Source organism: Fukomys damarensis, unplaced genomic scaffold (assembly GCF_012274545.1).
Source record: "Fukomys damarensis isolate Sample0158 unplaced genomic scaffold, DMR_v1.0_HiC HiC_scaffold_38, whole genome shotgun sequence".
NCBI classification, from domain to species: domain Eukaryota; kingdom Metazoa; phylum Chordata; class Mammalia; order Rodentia; family Bathyergidae; genus Fukomys; species Fukomys damarensis.
In genome coordinates this window covers 38,715,908-38,736,160 of record NW_022900950.1, presented here as the reverse complement: position 1 = coordinate 38,736,160, position 20,253 = coordinate 38,715,908, and the positions used below count along the sequence as shown (strand labels likewise).

The 20,253-nt window shown below is 31.8% G+C and overlaps 1 protein-coding gene and 1 long non-coding RNA gene across 5 annotated transcripts in view; one reads left to right on the top strand and one right to left on the bottom strand.

Moving 5' to 3' along the window:
- Positions 1–20,253, bottom strand: part of Nbea (neurobeachin) — a 680,165-nt gene that overhangs the window by 543,060 nt on the left and 116,852 nt on the right. For both annotated transcript variants that reach the window (XM_010623923.1, XM_010623924.1), the window contains exons 11-14: positions 19,895–20,003; positions 12,046–12,198; positions 10,788–10,956; positions 1,205–1,284 (exon numbers count right to left, since the gene is read on the bottom strand). In XM_010623923.1, the coding sequence (XP_010622225.1) occupies positions 1,205–1,284; positions 10,788–10,956; positions 12,046–12,198; positions 19,895–20,003 (511 nt within the window). The remainder of the gene's footprint in view (positions 1–1,204; positions 1,285–10,787; positions 10,957–12,045; positions 12,199–19,894; positions 20,004–20,253) is intronic.
- The window catches only part of LOC117284600, a 192,835-nt gene that overhangs the window by 138,712 nt on the left and 33,870 nt on the right, over positions 1–20,253 (top strand). The window lies entirely within an intron of this gene.

The window sequence follows — 20,253 nt, the reverse complement described above, 5'->3', positions numbered from 1 at the left end:
TGGAATTTCTGCTAACTAAAGCCAGGAGAGGCTGGAACCAGAGCAAGAGAATGGCTATCCACATGGGTTGAGCAGTAACTTGCATGGCTACAGGGGTGCTACTATATTCATGTGCTACTGCACCCGTCTTTCAGAACTCACATTTCAACACCACTTGCCCTGGGTACTAGGCATTGAGTTAAAGAATTTAATGTCTGCCCTGTTGGATTTCTGTCTTATGCTGGTCTGATACTTTTTCTATATCCCTAGTTTTTGAAATTGTATCATTTACTCCATACTACTGTATATGGGAAATATTTAACTTTCTTTCTGATTTTTAACAGGGGCTTATAGCTAAGAGCTTGGCTTGAGTCTCAGAGAAGACTCTAGACCTATTTGAGCAATACTAGAACTATTAAGAATGGTGACTCTTGGAAATGAACTATATGCATTTTGCATAATGAGTATACATAAGCCACTAAATGGTATGATTTAGATCTGCAATGTCATTCAATGATCTTACACATTCAGAGGTGGAGCTTTTTAAAGGTAAGTGGATTGTGGGAATGCTAAATACATTAGTGGGTTAATTCATGGATAAATTCATAGTTGAATGTACTGTCAAGACTTGGGGCCTAATTGGAGCAAAGGATCAGTGGGGCATGAACTTCAAGGGTATACTCCTGGTTCTTCCCTGCTCCCTCTCTCTACTTCCTTTATTGCCATGTGTTGAGCAGTTTTCCTCCACTTTGAACTCTCTGAAACCAGGAGCCAAATAAACTTTTCCCCATTTAAATTGCAGTTATCAAGTATTTATTCATCAATGGAAAAGTGATTAACATATTTATAACTTCTTATATTCTTAGAATTTCACTTTTCTTTTTTCTATACCTATTCAAGATTTCTGCATTCACGTAAGATTTCTACACACTGTGCAAGATTTCTTAAACTGGAACATAGAACATTTTCTAAAATAAAATATTTACACTGGCTTCTTACTCATGTTCCTTGTCATTTTCTGCCTTCTCCATTAATAAAGGATATCAAAGAACATTTAATTAAAAGTTCAATAATTTAGTACTACAGTTTATAAAATTTTGAAAGCAATTCATGAAAAGTAGTTACTATTAATTTAATAATAATAATGCAAAAATTATGACAACTATGCCAAAAGTTTCTTTTGACCTAATACATCACAATTCTGAAATATAAAAAATTATTTTACCTTTAGGATGAGTTGTTTGAGAAAAAGCAGCATAAATGCCCGAAGTGATATAATTTCTTTTTGTGATGGCCGGGGACCATCTAGGAGAAAACAGGGAAGAAATGGAGAAATCCATGACAAATAAGCTGAATATAATTACTTTGAGATATTAAGTTATTTAATAATTATATTTATTAATTACAATATTTTTGTTAATGTTATACAATTTCAGTAACATTAGTGTATCTAAAAGTTAACTTTAGGCTTTTGCCAATTTAAAATTATTCACTGATTCACGGACTGTCAGATTTGAGGGATGAGAATTGAAATAACTTCTGGGTAATTCTAAACTGTATAATCACCAAATGTTTAGATAAATACTTTTTCTTATTCTTATTAACTTAATGTTTCTCAATAATCTTCCACTCTCAAATAAACTTATTTTCTTTTACAGACTATGCAGATTCAGGAAAGCATAGAAAAAGCATCCTGCTCTACCTAATTACTTGTTTTATAGTTTTTTTTCTTCTTTCTACACAGTATAAAACATAATATTATGAGAATATAAAAATAGTTACTAAGCCACTAAATGAAAGTTAACACAAAAATTAAAGCACACATACTTCCATCAAAATGTCTACATTCTAAAATAATTACATGTAAAATACCTAATTATCAATAAAACGGAGATAAAATAACACATATGTAATATATTATTAATATATAACTATAGTTTTAAGCATAAAGCTAGACTTTTCCAAATCCTTTAACCATTAAGTCTTCCTGGAGTACACAGAAATATATAGCTGATTTGTCAATTTTTAAACCACAATCCCTTCAATATACACTTTTTCCCATTATGTTTATTGTTACATTTTGTGTATACAATATGATGACATTTATCATTTGGAATTTGTACCTTTACATGATATACCTTGGTTCTTATTTTTTTCCCCATTGCCCTGCCCTCACTTCAACCCCTTTACCTCTTCCTATTTACGAAGATTTTGTTTCTGTTTTTCCCTTTCCCCTACTCCTCTCACTTGCCCTTCCCCTTTGTACCTTTTCTTCATATTTCACATTATCTATTATACATTCTGATCCTTAGTTACACTTTTAATTTTTCACACCAGAGAAACTATTTGGTATTCACATGTGTGTCCTTATTTCACTTAAGAGTATGGCCTCAATGCATATACATTTAACTATAAAAGTCTAGTTTCTTTCTTAATGGCTGAATAGTACTCCATTATATATAGATCTATATATAGATCATTATATATAGATATAAAATGGAGTACTACTCAGCCATTAAGAATATATATGTGTGTTCTATATATGTGTGTGTCTGTGTGTGTGTTATATAATACATCTTCTTTATCCAGTCTCCAGTTGATGGGCAACTGGGCTGTTTCCCAGTTTTAGCTATTACAATATGTGCTGCTATAAACATGGGTAAGCATATATCACTGTGTTATGATTCTTTTAATTCTTTTGGGAAGATGTCCAGCAGGGGGATATCTGGGTCAAATGGAATATCTAGTTCTAGTTTTTTGAGGTATCTCCATACTGATTTCTGCAGTGGTGGCACCAGTCTACACTCTCTCCAACTGTGGAAAAGGGTTCTTTTTTTCTCCACAGCCCTGCTAGCATTTGTTATTGGTTGATTTCTTGATAACAGTTACTCTTCTCAGGTGAGTGGAATCTCAGTGCTGTTTTCATTTGCATCTCTTGAATGACCAGTGATGTTAAACATTTTTTCATATGTTTATTTACTGTTTCTACCTCGAGAAATGTCTGTTCATTTCAGATGCACATTTTTGGAGTACGTCTTTAAATTAGGGAGGTCTGCTATCTACAACATATAATGAACTTTCATATATAATTTTAACATCTGTTTATCTACCAAATAAATATTTACATACAGATTGTTACATTTGCAAGCAAATTATCACCAAAATAATCTATTCCACTTATTATTGAAAAACAAGTTTCTTCCCATTTCCCACACTCTTCACAATTTTTGCCTCACTCCCATCAATACTAGGTAAAACCCAGTTTTCTTATCAATACTTATTATAACTTGTCTGGTGAAAAAAGCACACATATACAATATGCAGTATACAAGTATATAACTTAATGAATTATAATATGAACACCTGTAACAACTTCAAAGGTCAAGAAATCAAACACTAACAACAGACTGGTAGGAAAACCCATCAACCATTGGTACGTTACCAAAGAAACATTGGAGTAATGGGGTCCTTATTTTTAGCATTTACACCATTTATAATTTCTATTTTGCAAATACTCCCATCAGTACAGATTTTAAGTTCAAACCACCAATGTTTTACCAACCAGCTTTTATAATTCCTGATTTAACAGTACGAATCAGCCTGCCCAACATACTAAATAAAGCCCTCATTCTCTACCAGTCCTCAGTTGTGTACATTTACCTTCCTGATAACATCCTCCATTCTTCTCCCACTAAAGAGAGCCACTCTCTTAGTAATAGTCTACCTTATTTGTATTTTTGATACCATGTAATAAATCCGACAAGTTTTATATCTCTGTGACTCAAGTTTGTCTTTTTTTTTCTTTTTTATTCTTTCAAGTCTAGGTTTTAGACTAGACTTGAAGGCCCTTTCATTAGTGCTAGGATTAGGATAATAATGTTACTTTATGTCATAAAACACTTTGTAATGAATGAGTCAATACATATAAAGAATAAGAATAGTATAGTGTCTCAATGATTTTCATTGTAAGCATGCAGTAAATGTTACCTGCTACCTCTTGCCATATACTACAAAATGCAAACAGCATTTTGCACAGAAATATGTACTTTTGTATGTGCTGTGCATATGACCTGAATCCATTTTAGGTAAAATAAAATCTAAAAAGATTTATCCAAAATATATAAAACTAAATGAAAAAACAAATCACACTTTATGTCATTTATGCAAAGTACAGAAGCTAAAGAATAAGCTTTTTAGGACTATATTTATACATTTCAGATGGATGCCCGCTTTAGGATTTGGTCTTTACATTTGGGAAGTCTGATTACTCTTAATGATTTGTATGTTCTAGATATTAGTCCTTTGTCTGAGGGACCACCAGCTAGAATTTTTTCCTACTCTATGCGTTGTCTCTTCACTTTGTTGGTATTTTCTTTTGCAGTACAAAAGTTTTTTATTTTTTAAATTTTTTTTCTCATTGAGTTTATCGGTACATTTTAGGTATACAGTACAGTTACATTCATCATTGGGATCTTGTACCTTTACATGACAGGTCTTGCTTCTCTTTTTTATTCCCCTTACCCCTAGGATGAGATCTCAGTTCTTGATTCTTTGTATTATTTCCCATGTAGTCTGGGCTTTGTTCATGAAGTCTTTGCTTAGCCGTCTATCCTCAAGAGTTCTTCCTAATCTCTCTTCCAGAAGATTTAGTGTTTCTGCTTTAATATTTAGATCTCTGATCCATTTTGATTTAATTTAGTACACAGTGAGGGATATGGGTCTAGTTTTACTTTTCGGCATGTAAAAAGCCAGTTTTTCCAGCACCATTTGTTAAAGAGACTATCCTTCTTCCAGTGGACATGTCTGGTCCCTTGTCAAAGGTAACACAGTTGAGTGTGTTTGGAGTTGTTTCCATATCTTATGGTCTGTACTACAGATCCGCAGGTCTGCTTTATAGCCAGTACCACATTGTTTTTATCAAATTAACTTAAAGAAGTACAAATGGCAAATAAATATATGAAAAAATGCTCAACATCACCAGTCATTTGAGAGAAGTGAATTAAAACAAAACTAAGATACCATCTCACTCCAATAAAGAACGGCTAATATCAAGAAATCAACCAACAACAAGTGCTGGCCAGGATGTGAGAAAAAAAGGAAGGCTTCTCCACTGTTAGTGGGAGTGTAGACTAGTGCAATAACTGTGGAAATCAGTATGGTTATTCCTGAAAAAACTAGGATTAGAACCAGCTATTCCTCCTCTGAGTATCTTCCCCCCAAAATTAAAAGCATCATACCACAGCAATATATGCACACGCACAGTTATAGCAGCACAAGTTTGTAATAGCTAAATCTTGGAAACATCCCAACTGATGAATGGATTAAAAAAATATGATATTTTTATACAATGGAATATTACTGAGCCATAAAAGATAAATTTGAGTCATTTATAGTTAAATGGATGCAATTCACTATGTACTTCATTTGATTGAAGCTATACTTTTAAGTGAAATAAATCAGACACACATATGTAAATAATGCATTCTCTCTCTGGTATAAGACACTGAAAGTATGAATAGGAACCAGAATATATAATAGACAATGTGAAATAAGAAACAATGGCTCAAAAGGAAGGGAGAACTGGAGATGTGAGAGGGGAAAAGAATAAAGGAGAAAGGAAAAAAATGAGAAAATAAGGAAAAAATGGCAATGGGGCTCTTGTAAATGAGGGGAAGAGGGGTTGGAAGGAGGGGAAGGGAACAGCAAAAAAGGAGAGAAATCAAGATAATCATGTACAGGTGCATGATGAATGTGATCAATATGTATACCTAAACTGCACCAATAAAAATTGTTTAAAATGGAATATATTTATAAATAGTAGGAACATAAAAGGAAAAAGTAGCCAAATATAAAAAATGAATAATAAGGATAAAATTCATGATGGGCTTCTGTCTGTGGCAGGCAATAGAAAGATGTGACAATAGATGGTAATATACAATCTATAGGTAATGTTCTATTTCTTAAATTTGGTGATGCTAAGTGAAGCTTATTTATATATACAAATATGTGTGCATTTACACTACTTGTGTTTATATTTTTGAAATATCAGTAATTTGAAATACTTGAATATATATTCTCTTTTTGTATTAACAGAGAAAAGGAAGTGAAAAGAAATCTAAGACTGGTAACACTGGCTTCTTAAGGAGTATTAACTTCATCCATAGATCACTTTATTATTTTACTTGCTACCTCAAAAACGTTACTATATTTTTATCATATATAAATGTTTTAAAAGTGAACCATATAAAATAATTTCAGAGGTGAAAGTGTTTAGCCACAGTTAAACCTAAAAATCCTACTTTTCCAGATGAGTGCCTATATCTCAATAGTAGTTCATGAAAGCTATTACTGTACAAATTATCTTCAGTGTCCTTTAAGAAAGCATTTTATTTCAAGATGTTATTGGAAAAGGTTGTCACTATATATTTTCAATGCAGAACCTCATATTTGACCAAACAATAAAATTAATCTCAGAACAATTCAAATATTAAAGTAAAAGAATAAACTATCATAAATAAATGAAATGGTCTTCCACTTGTAAGTAATTCTTTAAAATATATGTATTGATCCTCTCTACTTCCCTCTCCTGGAGATGGCTGAGCCAGGGGGCCTCAGAAGCCAGGGTGCTTAGGAGGCAGCAGGGGACAACAAGACTCCAGGTTTTGACAGAGCCAAGGAGGCTATTGAGTCTTGTGTGACATTCAGGATCAGCAGGGCCAAGGAGATTAGAGCCAGGAGGGTGGTCCAATGCGGCTAAGTTGCAAAGACCATTGTGGCAATGTTAAAACTCACAGTGATGGCACATATGTTTTCTATACACAAATAACAGACAGACAGAAAGAGAAATAAGGGAAAAAATTCCTTTTACAATAGCATCCAAAAAAATGAAGTATCTAGGAATCAATCTAACAAAAGAAACAAAAGATCTCTACACTGAAAACTACAGCACTCTGAAAAAAGAAATCGAAGAGGATATAAAAAAATGGAAAGATATCCCCTGCTCCTGGGTAGGAAGAATCAACATAGTGAAAATGGCCATACTACCAAAACTGCTATATACATTCAATGCAATGCCAATTGAAATTCCAACACTATATTTCACAGAACTAGAAAAAAGAATCCAAAAATTCATTTGGAACCACAAGAGACCTAGAATAGCAAAAGCCATTATAGGCAACAGTCACATGGCACCAGGTGTAACAATTCCCAATTTGAAACTATACTACAAAGCCACTGTGATAAAATCAGCATGGTACTGGCAAAGAAATAGGCCTGAGGATCAATGGAACAGACTGGAAGACACAAAAACAAATGCAGATGTACTCAGCTACCTCATCTTCGACAAAGGAGCTCACCATCCTCAGTGGAGGAAAGATAGCCTCTTTAATAAATGGTGTTGGAAAAACTGGATATCAACCTGTCACAGATTAAAATTAGACCCTTATCTTTCGCCATGCACTAAATTAAAATCCAAATGGATTAAAGATCTAAATATTAAAACAGAAACATTAAACTTGCTGGAAAGTAAGTTAGGCAGAACTCTGGAAGACATTGGTATAGGAAAAGACTTTATGAACAAATCCTCAGTAGCACGGGAACTAGCAGAAAGAATCAACAACTGGGATCTCATCTTACTAAAAAGCTTCTGTACTTCAAAAGAAACCATTAGCAGAACTAAGAGACAATCTACAATGTGGGAAAAAATTTTTACCAGCTGTACCTCAGACAAAGGACTATTATCAAGGATATATAAAGAACTCAAAACAATCAGTCCCCCCAAATATAAAGACCCGATCCAAAAATGGGCATCCGAAATGAACAGACATTTCTCATACAAAGAAGTGAAAGCAGCAAGAAAATATATGAAAAAATGTTCCACATCACTGGTCATTCGAGAGATGCAGATGAAAACAACACTGAGATTCCACCTCACCCCACAAAGAATGGCTGCTATCAAGAAATCACACAATAACAAATGTTGGCGGGGTTGTGGGGAGAAAGGAACCCTCCTCCATTGTTGGTGGGAGTGCAGACTAGTGCAACCACTATGGAAATCAATATGGAGATACCTCAAAGAGCTTGGACTGGAGGTTCCATTTGACCCAGCCATCCCTCTGTTGGGTATCTTTCCAAGAGAACTAAAAGAATCATATCACAGAGAAGTATGTGCACCCATGTTTATAGCGGCACAGTTTGTAATAGCTAAATCTTGGAAACAACCTATTTGCCCATCCGTTGGAAACTGGATAAAGAAGTTGTGGTTTTTCTATAAAATGGAATATTACTCAGCCATAAAGAGCGAGAGAATAGATTCATTCATAGGAAAATGGATACATATTGAAGATATACTCCTAAGTGAAATAAATAAGTCCCACATGTGTAAATACCAAATAGTTTCCCTGGTGTGAATATTCTGCAACAATGCATAAGATTCTAATAAGATTACTGACATTTAGAAATGGGAGGAAAGGAGCTAAAGGTGTAGGGAAGGTGTGATACGTAGGGGAAGAACAAAAAGGGAAAAGAAAAAAATGTGAGAGAATGAAAAGATGAAAATAAAGTGTTTGTAGATGGGGAGGGGAGGAGGGGGTGAAGGGAGGGCAGAGGTAAGGGGAAAAAATGAGAATCAAGACTTGCCATGTAAAGGTACATGATCCCAACAATGAATGTAACTGTACTGTATCCCTAAAATGTACCAATAAACTCAATAAAATTAAAAAAAAAAACATTAGTTTCATAAAATATAAGAAAATATGTAAATAGATCAAAGATAAAGGGATCTAGACTTCTCCCTAATGGAAAAGAAAACTGTAAATATAAAGTCTAGGCTACGCTGAGATATGTGGTTTAACGATTTGAAGTATGAATGTAACTGTACTGTATCCCTAAAATGTACCAATAAACTCAATAAAATTAAATAAAAAAACATTAGTTTCATAAAATATAAGAAAATATGTAAATAGATCAAAGATAAAGGGATCTAGACTTCTCCCTAATGGAAAAGAAAACTGTAAATATAAAGTCTAGGCTACGCTGAGATATGTGGTTTAAGACGATTTGAAGTTATTGGTATGACTACAGATAGACAATATAGATAGACTGTTTGGATATACATACATGCATATGTTCATAGATATAACTACATTTCCTAGATCTGTCCATTAAGAGTACATAGGTACACTGACATCCAAGGAGCAAGTAGTTCACTGAAAATCTAGGATCTCTGTCGCTAAAATCTATATCCACCAAGTGAAGAAGCAAACACGAAACCTTTTAGAAAACGATTTTTAAAAACTACATTCACCAGGCAAAGAAGCACACACAAAACCTTTTGTACCTTGACTCCTAAAAACTATATTCACTAAGCAAAACAGAGTTTATCTGAGAAACAGATAATTCCAGGGATAAAACAGAAAAGTATACAGTAATAGGAATAAAGAGCATCTTGTGCCAGAAAGTATGGAAGTACTACAAAATTATAGACACCTGTCACAGAGACCTAAAAAACCACAAGAAGAGTCCCATTGGCCAAATATCTGACAAGCACCAAAATTAAGACAAAATCCAAGGGGATAGTGAACTGAAGATCTTAGGTCTAATCCAACATGTACCACCTGTTTCTGTCACTGAAGTCATACACATTCATTTACATAATGTCTGTGGCTACTTCTACAATAAAATGGAAGTGTTAAGTCCTGTAAAGAGACTTCATGGAAACATAAGCCTAAAATATTTTCTATATGATTGTGCAAAATAATAAATATTTTGGAGAGCAAAGAGATTTGCCAGCTATCACAAAAAGATCAATTCCAGTAAGAGTTATCTATAAATTAAAACAATGTTAGGAAAAACTTTACTAAAGAATAAAATATTTATAGAACTCCACCAAATATTAGTTACAGAGAAGAAAATGATAATTTTATACTGAAAAAAATATAGAAGACAACACCCTAGGCAAATGTTCAAAGGTAATATCACACATAACAGGACAGCTGAAAACCATATACCTCTTTGACATGATACAATGAGACAGAATGACTTTTGTACTACCACTTACAAAAGTAAAAAATCTGAAAGCCATGTATGATGGTACATGCTGTAATCCTAGCAGTCTGGAAAACTGAGGCAGGAGGATTAACAAGTTCTAGCCCAGCCTTAGGGAATTTAGAGAGACACTATTTAAACACAAATAGGGTTGGAGATGTAGTTTAGTGGCAAGACTCTGACTCCACTTGGCAGGGTACATAGGAGAGGAGGAAGAGGGTAAGAGGTAGAGGGGAAAGTAGGTGAAGAAGGTAAAAGAAGGTTAAGATGAAGACTATTGTTCATTTCTACTTCCCTTTATTCCAAAACAATTTAACACTGAAACAGCTCTAAACTTTTTTTTTTCATTGAGTTTATTGGTACATTTTAGGTATACAGTGCAGTTTTATTCATCATTGGGATATTATTACCTTTACATGACAGGTCTTGGTTCTCATTTTTTTCCCTTGTCCCTGCCCTGCCTTCACTCCCGCCTCCCTTCCCTATTTACAAATACTTTAATTCCATTTTTTCATTTTCTCATGTTTTTTCCCCCTTATTACCTATCCCCTACCCTTCCCACTTCCCCTACACCTTTAGCCTTTTTCTTCCTCTTTCACATTGTCAATTATATCATTATGATCTATGTACCATTATAGTTTCTGTCTTCTTCCTAAGGACTAAAATATTCAAGAGTAAAAATTTCATGGTCATGCACTATAGCAGTATACAGAATATACAACAATCATAGGAAAGTGTAAACACAGTGGTAGTTGCGTACTTACCTAATCCTTTAGGTGTAATCCCACTACTGTCTGCAGGATTAATAACCCAGTAGTAATATTTTAGTGTGTGCATTAGCTGTAATACTGTTCCTACTCTGCGTATGGTACTGTAGATTGTAGCTGTTCCAATAAATTCAGCAGACAGATAAGTATATAAAGAGAGTTGAACCTAATAAAAAATATTAGCCAATCATTGAAATAAATTTAAAATAGCAAGTGTCTGTAAGTATAAATTTCATATGAATTCAAATATAAATTAGTAAAAGCCAAGAAATAACCATTATTGTAAGTTTAAAAATAAGTTGTTGTAAATATTGTGTATATTTTATAAAGAAAATAATCAAAATCAATATTCAACTAAAACTCGTTTTAATAATCTTTACTAATAATCTAATCAAGATAGCCTATTCAATAAAGGTAATACATACTGATAAATAATTTAAAATTATTCAATAATTCAATTGAAATAGGAAAAATAGTTTTAAATCAGCTGCACTAAAGCTTTTAAGGAAAATATATTTTATTAGCTCTTATTTTTATCACTCTTTATAGGAACAGAATTAACATTAGTCACCTGCCCTGTCAAATTTCTCAAAAGTTTATATAATTTTAAATTTTCTTCAGCTACTATCATAGTATATATTTGGATTTTAGAATTTGACCATGACACAATGACAAATGAAATGCCTTTCGAAGAATGAACAAATTTCAGGTTTGGATTTGGTCCAGTAAGTAATAAGGTAAACTGTAACAAAAATCTTAATTTAAACACTAACTAGGTATACAAGAGAGTTAAAAATTATAAAAAATATACCAAAAGAATAATATCTCTCTTAATAATTTATATTAGAAAATCACAGAAATAAATTCAGGAATGTGAAATAATAAGACTTATTTTGTAGAAATATTCCATATTTTGTTCATTTTTATTTAAAAACGTTATTTACATGTCATAATATAAATTCTATGTTCAAAATGAAAGCAATTAGTCAAAATGATCATACATAATCAGTGCAGCAAATTCTCTTACTTGAAAAGGTAAACATCACATCTAATATTAGAATATACTCATATCTAACTTAATTTTTAGTTTATTTTGATATTTACATATTTAATATTTATTTCTGAAATTAATCCAGCTGCCTTTGATTGCCTATAAAATAAGGAAAAAAACTTCCTGTTTTCTACTACTTTAAATACATTAACTATAATTTATAACATTATACTAAAATAAAATGAATGAGAATAAAATTCAAACCTTTGCAGGTGTGTGTATCCAAATGGCTGGGTTGAATAAAATGTGATCACAAAGCTGTTTCAGCAAAGGAGCTCCATGAGACAAACCATCAAGATATTTTGCAAAGGATAAAAATTGCTCCAAGACAGCTCTAGTTATATGAACTCTTGATGACTAAAAAGAATAGAAATTATAACTAAAAATATCCATAATATCAAATTGTGTAATTGTTAACAGCATAAGTATAGATGATTTTTTCATGTTATCCCTAATAGTTTAAATACGAAATTTTATATTTAATTTGTTGATAAAATTTTCATTATACAAGGAAACCTAGTATTTTAGAATGTTTCTTTGAGTAGTTTATCTAAACTTCTTTGTGGACAATTACAAATAAATAACTCAGGAAAAATATATAAAGCTACTCAACTCAAGATAAAGAAATACAATGATGCCTATGATACCAGCTACTCAGAAGGCTGAGGCAGAAAGATCACAACTTCCATGCCATCCTGATCAACTAGTAAGATCTTGTCACTAAATAATATAATAATGGATGAGTATATAGTTTAGTGGTAGATTACTAACCCAACATGAGTAAGGCTCTGAGTTCAGTCACCACTACTACAAAAGAGGAAAGAAGAGAAGGAGAAAGGGACAGAGGGAGGGGAGGAGGGAGTAAGCTACAAATAAATTACAGTAAGTCTAATTACAAACCAGATCTTGGGCATAGAAATACAGTAAAATAATGCAAAAAAAAAAAAAAACCCAGGAAAGAGAAGTACTTTCACTCTAACTCCAGACCAAAGTGAAAAATAAATTAACTTTACACTCCACTGAATTTTTCTTTATAAGTGGAGTTCCACATTCACAAATACAACACACCTTGCTTTAGCATAAATCTTTCTGACCTATCCATAGTTTCTGAAAAAGTGAATCTTAACACTCCTTAATATATTGTCCTTATTTGGTTATCATTATCCTCGAATTATTCCTCAGTGTCTTTTGCTTAAATACTACTTCTTTGGTCCTCTTCTCTTTACTTGAATGATGCACTATGCTTCTACTACTTCATCTATTACTACTTGTAGCAGGGTATTCCCATGATGAATTATCATTTGCTGTCACCAAATATAACCTGTTTCCACTGGTATTTAAGTAATAAGAGTCTCTGAGTCAAACTAAACCATAAAGCTTTACTCTTTGATAAAGGTCTACATAGCTCCTGAGCACTTAATATGCTGCTAGGCCAAAATGAGATGTGCTATAAGGATGTGTAATGACTTTGATGACACAATATGAAAAAAACGTTAAACTCTTTTTTTTGGCTATGGTATATGTTGAAATACTATTTTGCATGTGCTAGGTTAAATGAATATTATGATTAAAATTAATTTCACTTCTAATTTTTTACTACAACATTTTAAATTGTGTATGATGCTTGCAACATACTGTATTTTAATAGAACAATGCCACCCTAGATTATAATTTCAGATAAAGATGTTGCAAGATATAAAAGACAACAATTTAAACTCAAATTTCAAAAATATTTAAACAAATCTTTTCTCCCACATTTTGTGATCCTTTTTATAGTATCATGTTCTCCCCCATCATAGGGTAATGAATTATTTATCATTTGACCCTGATGTGTATATCACATTGTAACCTTCTCCTCATTTTCCACAGAATGAAGTCTAAATATCAGTATAGAATAATCAAGGTCTACAAAGACTAAGACTGCCTTACCAATTTTAACTCCTATATGCATTATTTACAATCATCTTGCTCAGAAAAAGGGCAATTCAGTAAATCTGACCTAAACATGCATTTCTGTACTGCTATGTAAGGGCTTACAAACTCAAATGATCCTAAATAGTTAACAATGTATGGATCAGGGAAGAGACAAGAAAAAGTGCTGAGTACTGCTCTGGGTAAGTAAAGAAACTAAAACTCAAAAATAAACAACTTTTTTTATTGAACCAAACAAAATTATTTCTTTGGATCAATTTTACCCACACTAACAGTTACCATCTCTTGCTTTTGCCTGATGCCCACTCAGTATTTAATAAATAGCTTTGTGTTGATTTCCTTTATGTTAATAGCAAGGTAGAGCTCAAGAATTTCACTTTGGTCACTTAGAATATATACTATACATAATGAGTACTTAGTATTTCATAGGCATTCATCTTGACACTGAGGAAAGAACAGGTAACAAAGCTAAAAACAACACAGAACAAAAACATGGCCTTCAGAACTTACGTGCCAAGGGAAGATAAAGCAGAGATAAAATAAAAAAGTAAAATATGCAACATGCTATATCCTAATAAATGCATGGAAAAAATCATGGAGCAGACATGAAATATGCGGAGGGTGTTTAAGAGGCTCCACTGAGAACCTGGCACTTTATTTGTTCATTATGATAAGACTATGACTTTATATCAACAATTTTGTGTCTGATTAAAACATATTAATGGTTTTCATATATGAGTGAACATGTGATACATGTCAACCCAAATATAGAATGGTGATTACCAGAGGTTGGGAAGAGTGGGGCAAAGAGTAAATAAAGAAGTCTGAATTTGATCATAGCACACTGAATGTGTGTGTTTATACATTATACTGAACTCAAGAGGTGTAATTTAAACATCATATTTAACTCATTAGTATATACAATTAATACATGTTGATTGAATGTAAAATATTAAAAGACAAACGATATATGTAGCTTTATAAATTTCTCAATGTATTTATTTTTGAAATAAAGGTACTTATTTTCTTAAGTCAAAACAAAAACCCAACTGTTTAAACTACAGCAAGGAAAAGAAAAAATCAGTGATGCTTAGATAAGTAGCCTACAAAATTCAAATAAAAACTTAAAGTATAATTTAATGTGAATAATTAAGAAGAGATGGAAGAAGTGATCCTAACAAATGTTTAAGTTATTGAAGGGCAAGGTATAAAATTACATTTGAGTATAAATGTAAAGAATATACATTCATAGTTTAAGAAACTTCAATGAAAAATATAAAACATTACATTATAAAATATATTGTTCATAGAAAAAATTAAAACAAAACCAATGATTATTTAAAATTTCATCTAAAGCTGGGCATGGTGGCTGAGGCAGGAGGATCACTGTGAGTTCGAGGCCAGCCTGGGCTACATAGTGAGTTCCAGGTCAGTCTGAACTACCTAGTGAAACCCTGTCTCAAAAAAAATAAAATAAAATAAAATAAAATTTCACCTAATTTCTTCACTAGTTATAATTTTAAATAGCTTATTTTATAATACTTAGTTCTAAGAACATGATCTGATACATCTACTTTTATGCATTTAAAAATCTGAAAGAAAATGCAGTTGGATCTTGTTTCTAAAAATTCTGAGATAAGGCCTTCTCTTAAAATGATTATTTATCATATCCTTCTTTTAACCCTGAGTATCCATGATTGAAACCAAAGACTTTGAAATGAGGTATGTTTCTAGCCAATTTTTATTCTGAGACAGGGCTGTGCTAATTTGCTGAGTTGCCCCAAACTTGTGATTCTCTTGCCTTAGTCTCCTAGAATGCTTGGATGACAGAAAAACACCACCAAACCCATCTTTTTATGTGCTTTCTTTTGCCCATTTTTTTATTCAATGGAAAAATAAAACAAAATTTTATAACGAGAAATCTGTATCATTATCTTCAAAGCAGTTACTCAAAGCATAAGACATAGACCAAAAAGGTTCTTACACAGAAGAAACAGATAATACAAAACTTTCTTTTCAATGAACTAAGATAAAATAGTGGTATAAATGAAACAAATTAGCATATATATTAAAATATTTTTGAAACAACAGGATATGTAATTTGAGGGACTTTATGAACTCCTCTCAACTTTCTATTTATCTCTATTTTACTCTTGATATATTTTTTTCTTATTTAAGAGGAAATGTAATATTTAAGCTTGTGTACCTGATTTATTTCACTTAACATTATGTTTTCAAGTTGCATCCATTTACCTATGAATGCCTCAAGCACTAAACTGTAATATAAAAATCAGGCTGATGATTAGGATCGCATTCACGTGAGGAAGTAATTCATATTTACAAGTAAGTTTTGAACTTGCTCTATGTCACAAATGGTATGCTAAAAGCACCACAGGAAGGCCTTCCACATATTGAAAAAAAAGCGCTTTGTTGTTGTTTTTGTTGTTTGTTTGGTTGGTTTTTCTCTTTTGCAGTACCAGGGATCAAACTCAGGACCTTCCACTTGCAAGGTAGGTGCAGTACCACTGAGCTAAAACCCCAGTCCTAAGGTGCTGTTTTTGCTTAGCAATTAATCATACTCAACAGTAGATTTTTAGTTCTAAAATTGATCTTTAAGAAATATATTTCTAAAATTACATTTTATTGGCCTATTCAAAACCCTATTATACATAAAACATATGTTCTCTGCAATAATATGTTACTTTCATCTGCAAATGTCCTTATTCCTTCTTGTATTAGTACTAGTTATTCACAAATCTCCTTTCCTGATATAAAATGGACAGTCTTATCCAATTTTTATTTTCCTTGTCCCTTTCCAAATTCCTCAGTAAATGTTTAATTGAATTCAAAAACAAAGTAAGATTGTGATAGACATTTAAAAAAAAAACAGATTAAGGGGCCGGCAATTTAGCTCAGCGGTTCGGTGGCCTGCCTTGCAAGCACAAGGACCCGAATTCAAACTCTGGGACCAAAAAAAAAAAAAAAAAAAAAAAAAAAAAGATTAGGCAGGAATGAAAGAAGATATCTATTTGCTTTTAAATGTGTTTATTTTCATTGACTGTCTTAAATATTCTTCTATTTTGGTATTTGCTTTTTTTGTCAAGTGAAACTATTTTTAAAGAAATTAATACAGAGATTAATCTTTAGTTACAAATCTTTAAACTGCAGACAGTAGCATAATGTGAACCTTCTAGAAAATGCCAAATCATAGAATTTGAGACACAATGACAACAAGTAATAGAAGATGTAATTTTGAGAAATACTATATAAGACAAGACTAAACATATTTGGAAATGGAATATGAAAAGAGGAAAATGTTCCAACTCCAAAAGTAAGCCAAATAGGAGCCCTGGATGTTACAAGGAGAAACTTCCATTCAATTAAGGTAAGTAAATCTCAACATTTAGATTAGTTCATGATATATGTAATGGGTTACCAAAAATGGTTATTTTATGGAAAATTTTTTTTCTACATATAAAACATGCATGTTACATATTAAATAATTTATAGAAAATTATTTTAATTGGGAGAGGTATATCAGGAAACATAATCCTCAATATCCATTTTAGACCACTCAGTACTTTCAGAATGAGCTCCAATGGCCTAATTCAATCATATTAATCATTTGTTGACATTTGGTGGAGAGTAAATAATTCACTCAGAAATCCCACATCAGAATTTAGCATTTTCATTAAAATGTATGTTGGTTCAAAAGTAGGTAGGACCTACTTACTGACCAATCAAATTAGAGAGAAGAATCTTGTTCAATAATTAGGAAAATGGAATACTTTCCCTCTACATCCTATATTCAATAATGAAAACACTAATGTTGATGTTTATAATGCACAAAGTAAGTGAACACATTTCTTCAAAGAAGATACATCAATAAACAGAAAATAATATAAATAGCCAATAAACACATGAGAAAATGTTCAATAAATATAATTAGTATTTGAATGCATGAAAAATGCAAATTTTAAAATTATAGGTTATTTCACACCCACTCAAAGAAGTATAACAAAAAAGATAAACCAAGGGCTGGCAAAGACATGGAAAACTTGGAACCCTGAAATACTTCAGGCAGGAATATAAAATAATGAAGTCACTTTAGAGAACACAGATTCAACTTCAAAAGGACACAGGAAGGAAGCTGACTTGTAAAGTATCATCCACTCAAGAAAAATGAATACATAATGTTCATAGAAAAGTCTTTTCCATGAATATTACAGCACCATTATTCATCATAGATAAGAGATAGAAATAATGAGTTTCTGACCAACTGATAAATGGAAAAATAAAAATATATACATATATGGAACATAATATCACTCAAGCATAAAAAGAATATGTGCTATAAAACAGATGAACCTTGACAACATTATGCTAAGCAAAATAAACCAGACACAAAAAGACAAATAGCTGGGTATGATGATGATGTAAGCCTATAATCTCAGCACCCAAGCGGCTGACTGTTACAAGTTCCAAGGCCAACCTGTGCTACATAGTGAGTTCAAGGCCAGCCTGAACTATATAGTGAGACAAATATTGTATGATTCTACACATATAAAATAAGTAAAACTCACAGGGAAAATATTGTATTAGTTTACTAGGGGTTGGCATGTTGTCTTGATAGAAAACTGATAAATCACATGGCACTTTCACAGTAAAGAAAAATGTTCTGACAAATACAGAAGTATGCTCAATTAGTGAAAACTAAAAAAAATGTGCAAATTAAAACAACATATTTTCTACCCATTCAAAATGGCAATATATTTATGAAAACATCAATTTCTTAAAAAGACAACTGTGTTTTACCTTATTTGAAGGCTTTAGACAGTATTTCTAATGTTAAACTAGGTCTTAAGTACAAAAGAGTTAATTTTATAATTAGCAGGCAATTCCTCAGTAAACAGATGAAAAGAATATTTTACAAAGATCCATACAGTGGTCCTGCCATGCACAGTGATCTGACAAAGTCATTTAAAATATTCAATTCATATAAAATACAACATATTTTATATATTTGAAATAATTCTTAATGTACTAGATATAGGAAAATAGTATTCCATCATTTTAAGAAAGTAAATTAAAGGCCTAATGGAATTCTAAGCAATGTTGATGAGAAAAAAATGTTTCAAGAAAGAAATACCACCAATTCTCAATCAACTTAATCTACCACTCTTCAATCACCAATCTTTAAAGGAAGAGCAGCACTAGTTTCAAAGAAAAAGGTTACAAATACTTCAAATGTAATATAACTGAAGGTGAAGTAAAAAATGTCTCAAAAAGTCATCTCAAATTTTCTCTCCCAAGGTAAAAATAATTTTATTTCTCTTCCTTCAAAAAATCTTGCCTCTTTTCTTTCTCAAACAATTTCATTTTCTGAGAGTTAAAAATATTAGACATTATTGGTAAGAACAAGAGTTTTTTGAAAGGGAAATAATATTTCTCTTCTTAAAAATCACACATAAAATCTCACTCTAATTGTTAAAGCCAACATAAAACACAACCAATATCATGTGAAATCATAACCAGAAATTCAACATTTATTACTATAAGAGTGCAACTGTGCTAAGCTAAGGAGGGCATTTAAAATAAGAACATAAGTAACACAAAAAGAAAAAACTGAACCCATTTAATTTGTACTATTTATAATATACCTTGATATGAGAAAACTTCTTAAATTCCCAAATATATCAACTTCAAAGAGAGCACAAAATATTGGTTTTGTTACTATAAAGTTTTGATATTATAAGTGAAAAATTAAAACAAAAAATATAAATTCATTTGAAAGACAATGGTAAGATTTCTAAGGAATTTAAAGGCAGCAAAGCAACAACTAGGAAAAAGGAAGAGAAATGATGCCTTGTAACTTGAACAGATGTATAGATGAAAACATTTTACTTAGTTTCCAGTTTAATTCAAAATTTCTTCACTTGACATTTCTAACACTCAGTTTAATTCCATGTCTATATTTATGTCCAAGTCACAACACAAAAAATTATAGAATGAGCAAGCAATATGATCACAGTGAATAGAAAGGGAAACTACAAATAACAGTGATTACCAGTTGTCCAACTATAACAGCTGCACAATAAAATGATCGATACATATTACTTACCTTTTCAAGTAAGTAGCCAATGACTAAAAATCCTTTTCCACCCAGCATCTGTTCTTGCATGGCTACTGAACTTTTAAGTAGTTCAACCAGGAATGCCAAAAGAGTAGCACTGCATGTAAAGTACAGATAATTTCATTTTGTAATCATTAAATGTTTATTATAAAGTGTTCCATTTCAGTAATTTATTGTGCCAAAAGATAAACAAACATAATCAAGTCTAATTTCTATTCTGCTGACAAATGCTCCTATATCTTACACTGTACAAGAACATATCTTCTCACAAGTATAAAATCTAGTTTTACCCTTTTTAAATTAAATATAATCAAAAGATAATCATGTATTTTTCTATTCCACAGGTA